Raw genomic sequence first — 12,437 nt, forward strand, 5'->3', positions numbered from 1 at the left:
TTCATTTCATCTCTAATGAGCTGCTCGTTCTGTCGTTGAAGGTTTTGGTGCCAACACTGCTGGAAATAGCTTGTTTGGAAATAAGCCTGCAACTGGCACTCTGGGCACTGGACTTGGAACAGGGTTTGGAACAGGTAAGCAGTTTCCCTGCTCATTTCTGGGCAGCTCCAGCCCTCAAGCTGCAGTGCAATCCAGCCTGGGCATTGCCTGTAGCTGAGTTAGGAATGGTTGGGCATGTCTGAGCTTCAAGCCAGGATGGCTCAGGGCAGCCATCCTGGCTTGAAGCTCAAATATGGGGATCTTCTCAGCACAGTGCCAAGTGGCCTGACAGAAACTGGGCATGGCTGGTGAGGTCCTCTGTGCTCAGAGCCTCTGCTGCCTGCAGCATCCATGGGCATGGAGAGTGTTTCCTGCAGTCCAGTGCAGCATTCTTTGCTGTGCCTGTAAAGTTGTCAGAGTGCTGTGGTAACTGACAGTGCCCTCTCTGTCACAGCTCTGGGGGCAGGACAGACGTCCTTGTTTGGGAACACGCAGCCAAAGCTGGGGGGAACGCTGGGAACAGGAGCGTTCGGAGCCCCAGGATTCAACACATCCACAGCCACCCTGGGCTTCGGGGCCCCTCAGCCTGCTGTAGGTGAGTGTCCATGAGCCTGCTGCCTTGTGCCCATGTGTCTGAACACAGGAGCACATCCCTTCCAAAGGGTTTGGAATGACAAAATATCTCCTTGGGGTCACTTCTGTTCTCAGTCACAGTGCAGACCATGTTAATCATCCTTTTTTTGCTAGTTATATGTATATTTTTAAAGGAATTATTGGGCATGTAAAGTTGCTTTACATGCCCAATAATTGCACCTATTTTAGGTTATTGTCTTGAAGATTAGTAAATTTCCCAAATTGAATTTGGGGCAGCAAGAATAGGTGTGCACAATGAAAAGTAAGGGAAGTGCAATGTTGGATTTTTCAGTACTTCCAGATAGGAGAGGCCTAGAGGGCCTTTATTAACAGGAATGTTCTGCCTTTGGGATAAAAATAAGACCCAGTTGTCTCCAGCTCTCCTCCTGACTTCCTGCAGACCCTCACAATAAGCTGTTGTTCTGAGTGGTTTTGTTGTTCTTTATGAATGCCCACATCCATCCTGAATTTATTGGAATTAGAATTAAGCTGCTTTTGGTGGCATGAATGTTTCATGGGGTGAAGTCTTAGAGCATTTCAATAGGAATTAAAATAAAATGCTTTAAGACAGAGACAAGGTTTAGAATCCATTGTGGAGGGGACTCTAGACCTGTATGGTTGTGGTAGCAGTAATGTCAAAGTGTTTTCCCTGCACACCCTTGGGATCAGAAGCCAGCTGGATCAGTTGAATGTTCTGGCAGACCAGACTCTTTCCACTGTTCTGTAGCTTTCTGTGCCCTCAGCTTTTCACACCTGAGAACTCTGTGAATATGGTTGGACACTCTGATGGAGGAAGGAGATGTTCTGGGCACTGCTGCATTTCTGCCTGCCCTGGTTCTGTTCCCAAAGCTCTAAAATGCTGCTCCTTTTGTAGCTCTGACAGACCCCAACGCCTCTGCAGCCCAGCAAGCTGTCCTCCAGCAGCACCTCAACAGCCTGACCTACTCCCCCTTTGGGGACTCCCCACTCTTCAGAAACCCCATGTCAGACCCGAAGAAGAAGGAAGAGGTAAGTGCCCATCAGCACTGAACTCCTTTTATGGGTGACAGTTGGAATTACTTGGTCTGTGTGCAGTCCTCACTTCAGTGCACCCTGAGCAGCCAAGTAGGTTGCCCTCTGTGCTCTACCAGTGGTGCAGTAGCTTTTTACCTTCCAGGACACAAAGTGCTTGATTTTATCCCAGTGGAAAGTTCCCTGCCCATGGCAGGGGGTGTTGGAAGGGCATAATCTTTAAGGGACTTACCAACCCAAAGCATTCCATGATTTCCTGCTTTTGCCTGCATCACTACCTTGGCTGTGGAGTTCCTGTGCTCCCTGCTACTGATTGGGAATAAAGATGGATCGTTGTTAATGCTTGGAAAATAACTGTAGTGCTTTGCTTAGGACATCCCCGAGAGTCTCTGAGAAACTTTTCCTGTTGCTTTGTTCAAGAGATGATAGAACAAACACTTCCCAGGCTTATGAGGTGGTAGGGGAGGTTCTGAGTGTCTGCTGCCCCTGAGCAGGTTCCAGGGGCTGGAGGTGAGTCCTGCCTGGCAGCTGGAGCCCAGGGTGCCCATGGATCCAGGCTGATGGCTGGGGCTGTACATGGAGCCCAGGGTGCCCATGGATCCAGGCTGATGGCCAGGGCTGGGCATGGAGCCCAGGGTGCCCATGGATCCAGGCTGATGGCTGGGGCTGTACATGGAGCCCAGGGTGCCCATGGATCCAGGCTGATGGCTAGGGCTGTACATGGAGCCCAGGGTGCCCATGGATCCAGGCTGATGGCCAGGGCTGGGCATGGAGCCCAGGGTGCCCATAGATCCAGGCTGATGGCCAGGGCTGGGCATGGAGCCCAGGGTGCCCATGGATCCAGGCTGATGGCCAGGGCTGGGCATGGAGCCCAGGGTGCCCATGGATCCAGGCTGATGGCCAGGGCTGGGCATGGAGCCCAGGGTGCCCATGGATCCAGGCTGATGGCCGGGGCTGTACATGGAGCCCAGGGTGCCCATGGATCCAGGCTGATGGCCAGGGCTGGACATGGAGCCCAGGGTGCCCATGGATCCAGGCTGATGGCCAGGGCTGGGCATGGAGCCCAGGGTGCCCATGGATCCAGGCTGATGGCCAGGGCTGGGCATGGAGCCCAGGGTGCCCATAGATCCAGGCTGATGGCTGGGCTGTACATGGAGCCCAGAGTGCCCATGGATCCAGGCTGATGGCTGGGGTTGTACATGGAGCCCAGAGTGCCCATGGATCCAGGCTGATGGCCAGGGCTGGGCATGGAGCCCAGGGTGCCCATGGATCCAGGCTGATGTCTGGGGCTGTACATGGAGCCCCCTTACCTGGGGGCAATTATTGCTTCCCTTTACTTACTACCCCCTTTGCCTTTCAGGGCCCTGGGCTGGAGCACCCTAAAGCTCTGTCCCCATACCTGAGATTTCCACCTGTCCGTTTTCTGTTCCAGAGGCTGAAGCCAACCAACCCAGCAGCCCAGAAGGCTCTGACGACCCCCACCCACTACAAGCTGACCCCCCGCCCCGCCACCAGAGTGCGGCCCAAGGCCCTGCAGTCAGCGGGCTCAGCCAAGTCCCAGCTCTTTGATGGGCTGGATGATGATGAGCCCTCCCTGTCCAATGGAGCCTTCATGCCAAAGTGAGCTTCTCTTTTGTCTCTGTGTGATAATCCTCTGGAAATTCCTGTGTATTATCCTGAATCTCGTGATTTTGTGCTCTGGTTCATATTGGAAGAACGATAAGTTGTCTGTAGGGCTTCACTAGAACTGTTTCCTGTAGAGGAGGTGGAAAGGTTCAGCTTAGACTCTTAAGGCCAAATAAGCTGTAAAATGAGGTCAGCCCATGATGGGAGCAAAGCTCCTATAAAGTCATTGAGGAATTCTAACAAGGAAAGCTTGCACAGGGTAATACTTCCTGCTCCTGACTGGGAGTGTCAACAGGTTTGCTCATGCCCTTAGTATGGAGGCCAATTTCTGGTGGTTTTATCCCAGCCTTGGTTCTGTTTCAGGTCCACAGATGTTTCTGTGAGAAATAAATCATGGATCTGCCCAAGTAAAGCTTTGGGTTCAGTTTTTAGGTGCATCAGTGGCTCTCACATAGAAAAGGGGTTTGGAAAGATTTGAAGTAGAGTAAAAACAAAGGGCTAAAAGATTAAAGTGACCCTGCTGTAAAATGAACCTGCACTTGTGGACCAGACCTGTGTTTGTGGAAAAGCTAATTGGGAAACAGGGAACACTGTGGTTTGCTGAACTTGGGCTTTGAGCCGTTCACTGGTTTGTGCTTTTTACACCTCTGTATTAGCCAGAGCTTTGAATGGAATTCCCCAAAATATTTTAGGATCTCTTATGGGAGACTTGCTATGTCCTGGGTGTGGGAACAGGTCTTGAGCTGGTTCCTGGTCCCTGGAGCATGTGAATTGAATATGAAATATACGTGTATGCAGTGGATAGATCCAAATTTCCCTTCCTTGGTGTGTTGTGTGTTTAGGAAGAGCATCAAGAAGCTGGTTCTGAAGAACCTCAACAGCAGCAACCTGTTCTCCCCTGTGAGCCGAGAGAACGAGGACCTGGCGTCGCCGTCGGAGTACCCGGAGAATGGGGACAGGTGAGCAAGTCACCCTGCAGGGCTTGTCCTCAGAAATGCAGACTGGTTCTGCCTGTCCCTAAATTACTGCTGGACAGCAGCCCCTTCTTCTCAGGGATGTCACTTCACTGTTCATTGAAAGCAGTTGACCTGCTGGGAGATGCATTTCCTCCTGCACTAATCATGTGTTCTTCCTGTGTGGGCACTGCCAGGTCACCCCACCCAAAATCCAGGTCAGGGGGCAGGGACTTAGGTTCTGGACAAGTCTCTCTTCCTTCCCTGTAGCAAGAAACCAGGATATTCCTTGGGGAAGTGCTAAACCTAACTCTGAGGGGAGAAGAACCTCTGCTGGTCAGTCCTCAGTAACATGGGAATTGCAAGGGAGCTCCACTGATCCTCATGTCTCATATTTCTATTTTCTATATGTGTTTTGTACAGATTGATTACAATGAGGAACCTCTAAGGCTACATCTCCTCCCACCAAAAGCCAGAATTCCAACCTCCTCTAAAAAACCTGTGGCCATATTTCAGTTGAACTCTGATTTTTGCCTTGGTTTTCTTTTAATCAGAGTCTGGAAAAAATCTGCCCTGCTCACCATGCTGATTTTATTGAAAGCTACTAAAATAAGAGCTGCTGTGGGAGTGAGGTCACCCGGGTCCTGTGGGCAGAGGGTTTGGAGCTTTGGGGTTGCTGTTACTCTCCCTTTTGAGGCTTCTGTCCAGCCTGTTCCACTCAGCTCTGCACAGGGCACGTGCCTTAGTCCCCAGCCTGTGGGGACTGTCCCAGTCTCACCATTGTCCTTGCCGTAGTGGGAGCCTCAGTGGCAGAGGTGGTCAAGCAGGAGTAGAGAGAAGGGGAATAATCACTGACACTGCAGTTGGTGTGGTCATGTTTGCTCTTTGTGTGGAAAGAGCAGAATTTTAATCATAGAATCACAGAGTCTCCTGAGTGGGGAGGGACCCACAGGGGTCACCCAAGTCCAGCTGCCAGCCCTGCCCAGGAATGTGGATGTAAGTCCCTGGGAATGAAATAATTCACATTATTCTTCCTCTACCCAGGTTCTTCCTGTCGGTGCCTCCCGAGGAGAACCACAGGCAGGACGGGGAGCGGGAGGAGGAGGAGGAGGCCCACGAGGTGACCAGGTTTTACACCAACCCCATTGCCAAGCCCATCCCGCAGAGCCTGGAGGGCAGCGGGCACAAGCCCCACTCGAGCGTGGACGACACCATCGTGGCGCTGAACATGCGCGCGGCGCTGCGCAACGGCCTGGAGGGCAGCAGCGAGGACGCCTCCTTCCAGGAGGATTCCCTGCAGGAGGAGTGGGACAAGGAGATCGAGCCTGGGCTCCAGCAGCATCCTGCAGGTGAGGCTGGCGGGGGCAGCATTGCATGCAGTTTTCTGCTCTTTGACACCCTCAGCTTTTGCTTTTTTTTCCTCCTCCTTCCACCAGAATACAAATGTTGCTTTTGTTACCTAGTGCAGATATTTTATCTGCTGAGTCAGTAAGCATTTAAATTTTATCCCCCAGTTTTATATCACGTGTGTTGCAGTTTTTTAAACTTGAGAAGGTAAAGGGAAAAGATTTATTAATCCTTCCAGGTAATACTTAGGTGCCATGTAATGAAACTGGCCGGTGACCTGTGCAGAAGAAATGTCTCTAGACATTTTGTAGATGCAAAATGCTTTGGGAAATAGAAAGATCATTAGACAAGTTAATAGATGAACAAGAATTGGAGCCTGTTAAATGTAGAAGAAGCTGCAGTTTGGTCTGCAATTCCTGATGCCCCCGGCTACTAAAGCTGGGAGAGTGTTTCCTTCAAGTGTTGATACATTTGCAATTTTTCTTCTCCCTGCACACCTTCTTCCCTTCCTGTTTGCACACCTGCTGCTCCCTGGCAGGTGCCTGGGCAGAACCTGCCAGAGCAGTTGGTTTAAATGTACTCTGGAGGCTGTGGAATGAAGGTGTTGTGGTGTCTGTTGGCTTTGGGTGCCCTGATTCTCAGTTCCTCTGAGGCTTCCAGCTGTTCAGTCAGGCTGGCTAAAGAAATGGGATAACAGTCTGAGAATGTTGATGCATTGCTGCCAGCCCTGTTCTCAGGGGATGTTGTGTTGCAGGGATTGTCCTGACACGAGCTGGCTACTACACCATCCCGACCCTGGAGGAGCTGGCCCGGCTGACCAACGACAGGAAGGAATGTATCGTGACAGACTTCACCATCGGCCGCACGGGTGAGAGCCCCGCCCTTCCTGGGCCTTCACCCTGACCCAGGGATCCTAAAGCTGCAGAACCTTAGTTCCAAACCCTCGGTCTGACTGTCACCAGTGCCCTTGCTTTGGGAGCAGTTGGCATCAAACTTTTGTAGGATTTTAGGATAAAATAAATCCCAGTATCACAGAATAATTTGGTTTGGGAGGAGCATTAAAGCTCATCCCATTCCATGGGCAGGGACACCTTCCACTGTCCCAGGCTGCTTCAAACCCTATTCAGCCTGACCTTGGACATTTCCAGGGATCCAGGGGCAGTCCGAGCTGCTCTGGGGCCTCCCCACCCTGCCAGGGAACAATTCCTAATTCCCAAGATCCCATCCAGCCCTGCCCTCTGGCACTAGGAGCCATTCCCTGTCCCTTCAAGCCTTGTCCCCAGTCCCTCTCCAGCTCTCCTGGAGCCCCTTTAGGCCTTGGTTGGAGCCTTCCCTTCTCCAGGTTGAACATCCCCAGCTCTCCCAGCCATTTGATATTGGTGTCAAAATTGATAAAGCTCTTCCATAGTTTTCTCGGGGGAAGAATGTGTCTCTCTGCTTGGGAGACAGGACGGGGCTGGGTGGGGACAGGGGGAGCACAGCAGGAATGTGGGCTCTCTGGCACATGACTTTTCACAGACAATTTAATTGTGACCTTTTGGGTTGTTCTGTAGGTTATGGATCAATTTACTTCGAAGGGGAAATAAATCTAACAAACTTAAACCTGGATGAGATTGTACATATCCGGAGAAAAGAAGTTATTGTTTACCCTGATGACGAAAAAAAACCTCCCATTGGGGAAGGGTTAAATAGGTGAGTGTTAGATAAGGATGATTTTTAGAACCCTGACAGTCTGCTGTGCTTGCAGGCTGCAACCAAGAGACAGCTCCAACTGGTGTGTTTGGTTTACAGTGTCAATGAGTTACTTCCAGGTTTCTGAACCACTGACTGGGTTTAAGAGCCGATACGAGTTTCCCTGTGTGGGGCTGTGCTCTGCTCAGGTTCCAGCCCCTCGTCTCTGAGCCCGTTGTCCTTTGGCAGGCGAGCCGAGGTGACCCTGGACGGGGTGTGGCCCACGGACAAGACGTCGCGGTGCCTGATCAAGAGCCCCGAGCGGCTGGCCGAGATGGACTACGAGGGCCGGCTGGAGGCCGTGTCCCGCAGGCAGGGCGCGCGCTTCAAGGAGTACCGCCCCGAGACCGGCTCCTGGGTCTTCAAGGTGAGCCACCTGCAGCTCTGCCCAGCCTGCAGGCTCCTCAGCATCCCCAGCTCTAGGCATTCTGACTTTGGACAGCTGTCTGGAGTCCCTCAGCTCTGGTGAGAACCGTCCTCACCAAAGCAGCTCCTCATTCCTGGGAGCGTTCAAGGTCGGGTTGGATGGGGCTTGGACCAACCTGCACTAGTGGAAGTGCATGCTTATGGAATATATATCCCTGCTCGTGGAATGCATGAGCTTTAAGGCCCCTCTCAGTCCAAACCAGTCTGCAGTTCTGTGGTGAAAACTGCGGCCCCAGACCTGCCTAGAGCAGGTGGTTTTGTAATACACATAATCAATAACACTTGCGAAATCATACAATTGCCAAGCAGTACGACACTGAACTGTCATCCCAGAGTCTGTGACAGCTGATCAGCTTTAAAACAGCAGCCTCTGTAGAGAGGCTGAGTTTGTTGCAGGTGTCCCAAGAGTTGTGTGTTAGGACACCTGTATAGGACACAGTTACACCTGCCCAGTGTTCAAGCCTTGCAGAAATTTCACTTTCAAGCTGTGATACATTTGTCCTTCTCCTTAACGCAGGTAGCACACTTTTCCAAGTATGGCTTGCAAGATTCTGATGAGGAGGAGGAAGATCATCCTTTAAAAGTGGACACCAAGAAGTTAAAGACCACACCTGTGCCACCCCCAGGGCACCTGCCACCCCAGCAGATGGCCCTGAACGGCAAACCAGCACCCCCGGCTCAGGTAGAAGGAGAGCAGTGACTAAAGGGGGTTGATGACACGGAATTTGGAGAATAGCTGTGCCTGGGAAGGGGGTGGTTGGAGTAACGTGCAATCTGGAGAGTGAAGCCTTACAGAAACTCTTCTGAGCTCTGCCTGAGTGGCTGCGCTTTCTTTTCCTTTGAGACACTTGACATTTCAGACTAAGGATGGGGCGGGGAGGCTTTCAACCCTTGTTTCTTGTTTGAATTCTAGTCTGAGTTTGGCAGATTTGCACCTCTTCTGGAAGAACCCTTGTTTTTGTGACTATTAAATGCACGCCCGTAATGCCACCGCCGTGTGCTGCCTGCCTGGACAGTGATGCTGTGCACTCAGTTGCCTTTACCACCATTAGTGTGCAAGACTGTCTGCTTTCCATTTTAAGAATGTGCTCTATTTTTATTAAAATAATACCTTTTGTAAGGCTGGCTATATGCTGGCTTCGTAAACATATTTGTGTTGGATGTGACTGCTTTAAACGTTTGCAAAAACATCCTCAGTGCTGGGCCCATCTTACACAGGAATGTTTGATCCACAGGCAGTATTTGAGCTAGTTCACGGGGAATACCAGGAGCCCAGGTAGGCAAGAGGCCAATGGCCCCTGCCCCTGACCCAGGGTCTGTGGCCCTGTCCCAGCCATGGTGTGGCCACAGACCCAGGGCAGGAATTGTCCCCCAGGACAGGGATTGTCCCCTGTGCTGAGCATTGTGTGATACCTTGAGGGCTGTGTCCACTTCTGGTCCTGCAGGAGAGACCTGGAGGGGCTGGAGAGTGTCCAGGGCAGGGAATGGAGCTGGGAACGGGCTGGATCCCCAGGAGGGGCTGGGGGGCTGGGGAAGGGCTGAGCCTGGAGAAAAGGAGGCTCAGGGAGGCCCTTGTGGCTCTGTGCAACTCCCTGACAGGAGGGTGGAGCAGGAAATGTCCTCAAGTTGTGCCAGGGGAGGTTTAGGTTGGATATTGGGAAAATTTCTTCCTGAAAAGGGCTGTCCAGCCCTGGCACAGGGTGCCCAAGGCAGTGGTGAAGTCACCTCCCTGAGGGATTCCACAGCCTGTGGATGTGGCACTTGGGATGGAGTCAGTGGTGGCCCTGGCAGTGCTGGGGCTTGGTTGGACTTGGTGGGCTCTGAGGCTTTTCCCACCTCAGTAGCTCTGTGTTTCTAACACAAGACTTGTCCCTGGTACCCAGTGTGAGTCTCTGCTGACCATTTGTGTGGCAGGAGAGCAGAGCTCTCCAGGCAGGTGAGAGAGGCCCTCAGGACCCTGATCCCTGTTCAGCAATTGCAGAACACCCTGCTGCTGGGGCAGGCTGGGGGCTGCCAGCTCTGCTGCATTCTGCATGGAGAATCCCAGAGCAGTGGCCAGCTGCTGCTCCAGCTCTCCTGGCTCCTCAGCTAATTAACACCCACTCATTCATCCCTCTGCTGGAGCAGATCCTTAATTATTTGCATTTTGAGCTGCACACCTGGCTGCCCAACAGCATCACTTCAGCTCCCATCCCTGCTTCATGTTCAGACTGGGGGGACCAGAGCTGAGGTTTTAAACACTCAGGAACACTGGGAATATCACTGAAGTATTCAAGTATTCTTGCACAATCCAGTATACTTAGCAAAAACTCCTCCAGCTTCATTAACCTCTCTGACTTGCATAACATTAACTTAGGTTTTAATTTCTGAAATTAGGAAAAACATCAGTTTCCCAAAACCCTAAGAAACATCATAGCATCACTTAAAACATCCCAAAAACCTGGTGTAGAACATATCTGGTAATACTATTATTTGGGCTGTAAGAAGCATTTAGTATCTAGACTTGGTTTTTTTCTTTGTCTTCCCTCAGTAAGTTAAATATTAATGAATTTATTAATATTGCAAGGGAGCTTGCTGCATTAAAGCCCAATGAAGGGAACAGTGAAACTTGTGTGTTTGTAACCATATTTTGACTTGTAAATCTGTTCCACACATGGGGCCAGGCTCAGATTCTGTATCTGCCGCTCAGTTCTGTCCTTACAGACACCCCCAGGTGATTTTATCTCAGCTGAGACCCTTCACCCCATCCTGGCTGGTTCTACAGAGCTAAGCACAGCCTTGTGAACATGCTCCTTAATTCCTGAGCAGGATTCCCAGGACACTCCCTGCCTAAGCTTCCTCACTCCTGTTTTTGCATCACTTCAGTGCTCTTTACTGTGTTTTTTCTGGGAAGCTGGAAGCATGAGGCTTTCACAGGACACAAAGTGAGTCATGGGATGGTTAAACTAGAACCAAACCAGTACAAGGGAGCTCAGGTCCCACAGAGCCAGCTGGGCAAAAGTACATGTGAGCAGTTAGCCATGGAATCATGGAAGAGTTTGGGTTAGAGGGACCTTAAAGTCCATCCAGGGCCACCAATGCCATGGCAGGGACACCTCCCACTGTCCCAGGCTGCTCCCAGCCCCAGTGTTCAGCCTGGCCTTGGGCACTGCCAGGGATCCAGGGGCAGCCCCGGCTGCTTTGGGCACCCTGGGCCAGGGCCTGCCCATTACAGTATCCACATGAAATGCCGATCTGTGTGGAATGTAGGCTCTGTGATTGGAGTTTGTACCACATGGGATGGGGCTGGGAGGAGGGGAGGGAGGCAGGCAGGGCACACAGAGCTCTCCCTCGCTGGGCACGTGAGAACTGCACTGCTGAAGAACAGTTTCCTAAACTGCATGGCAGAACTGGGAAAACTCCAGGAGGGCACCGCTGCTCTGGGACTGCTCCTTCCCTGGCGTGGCACACCCTGAAGGTTCTGTGTGTCCATCCCTGCCCTTGGTGTGCAGCCTTGGCAGAGCCCACAGGTGCTGCTGGGAGCCGTGGCTGTCCTGGCTGAGCTGTGCTCTGTGGGTGTGACCTGGCCTCTGTATCTGCAGCCCCTGGAGCTGGAGCAGCTGGGCAGGCTGGTGGAGCTGGACAGTGACATGGCAGACGTCACCCAGGAGCCAGCCCAGGAGCCCTTGGCAGAGGATGCCCTGGCCGAGGAGCAGGAGGCAGTGCCAGCGTCCACGCACATCGCATCCACCCAGGGCATCAACCCCTACGTGCTGCAGGTCAGTGTCCTGCCCCTACTCCTCGCTGGGAAATGAGGGAGCACTTCTCAAGGATGCTTTTGCCTCCCCAAGGGTGGTCACACACCAGCCTGAATGATCAGGGCATCCCATGGCGTGGGACTGAGCTCACACCACACCTCTGTTCTGAGAGGGGAGCTCATGACCGACAGGGAACACCTTAAAGCCAGAGCTCAGTTTCCAGAACTCTGGCCTGTGGGCACTGGGACAAGCTGAACTGATACCAGAGCAGCTGCCTTGGGCCCCTTCTGCCTTGGTAGAAAAAAAATGGCTTGGGGTAACTGGACTTGATTTGGGGCTTGCTGTTGATGCTTTTATTTCACAGTACCACCGAAGAGTGGGTTGAGTAAAACCATGAAGCCCATCCCACCCCTGCCATGGCAGGGACACCTCCCAGTGTCCAACCTGGCCAGGGATCCAGGGGCAGCCCCAGCTGCTGCTCTGGGCACCTTGGGCCAGGGCCTGCCCACCCTGCCAGGGAACAATTCCTCATTCCCATATCCCATCCATCCCTGCCCTCTGGCACTGGGAGCCATTCCCTGGCTCCTGTCCCTCCAGCTCTTTGTAATTTTTGTGGAAAGACAGAACCTTGAACGCTTTTTGGTTTCTCCCTGTAACGACAAATAGACCAGAAGTTAGTCCTAAAGCTGACAAACAGCAGACAGAGCTAAGATCTAAGAAATCAGGGTGTTTGTGGGATGTCACCCCCATCCCAAACAAGTCCTATGCACTGATGTAACAAGTAGTTGTAAAACCTCATCCATCAGGCAGCAAGCTGAGCTGTTCTTCCACTGTTCCTTGGAATGTTTGCAGCATGGCTGTGTTGTTTGGTCATGTGCTGCACGTAGGAGTTTTTTTGGGTGGGAAGAGCTAATTTGATGAGCTTAGTGAGCTG

At 52.1% G+C, this 12,437-nt stretch overlaps 1 protein-coding gene across 1 annotated transcript in view; it reads left to right on the forward strand.

The window, feature by feature from the left end:
- Positions 1 to 12,437, forward strand: part of NUP98 (nucleoporin 98 and 96 precursor) — a 36,657-nt gene that overhangs the window by 12,557 nt on the left and 11,663 nt on the right. The window contains 11 exon segments of the mRNA XM_050970651.1: positions 42 to 134; positions 494 to 634; positions 1,547 to 1,680; positions 3,116 to 3,303; positions 4,152 to 4,268; positions 5,307 to 5,611; positions 6,364 to 6,477; positions 7,163 to 7,301; positions 7,530 to 7,707; positions 8,284 to 8,448; positions 11,348 to 11,524. Coding sequence (XP_050826608.1) covers positions 42 to 134; positions 494 to 634; positions 1,547 to 1,680; positions 3,116 to 3,303; positions 4,152 to 4,268; positions 5,307 to 5,611; positions 6,364 to 6,477; positions 7,163 to 7,301; positions 7,530 to 7,707; positions 8,284 to 8,448; positions 11,348 to 11,524 — 1,751 coding nt within the window.

The sequence above is a fragment of the Serinus canaria genome, chromosome 1 (assembly GCF_022539315.1).
Source record: "Serinus canaria isolate serCan28SL12 chromosome 1, serCan2020, whole genome shotgun sequence".
NCBI classification, from domain to species: domain Eukaryota; kingdom Metazoa; phylum Chordata; class Aves; order Passeriformes; family Fringillidae; genus Serinus; species Serinus canaria.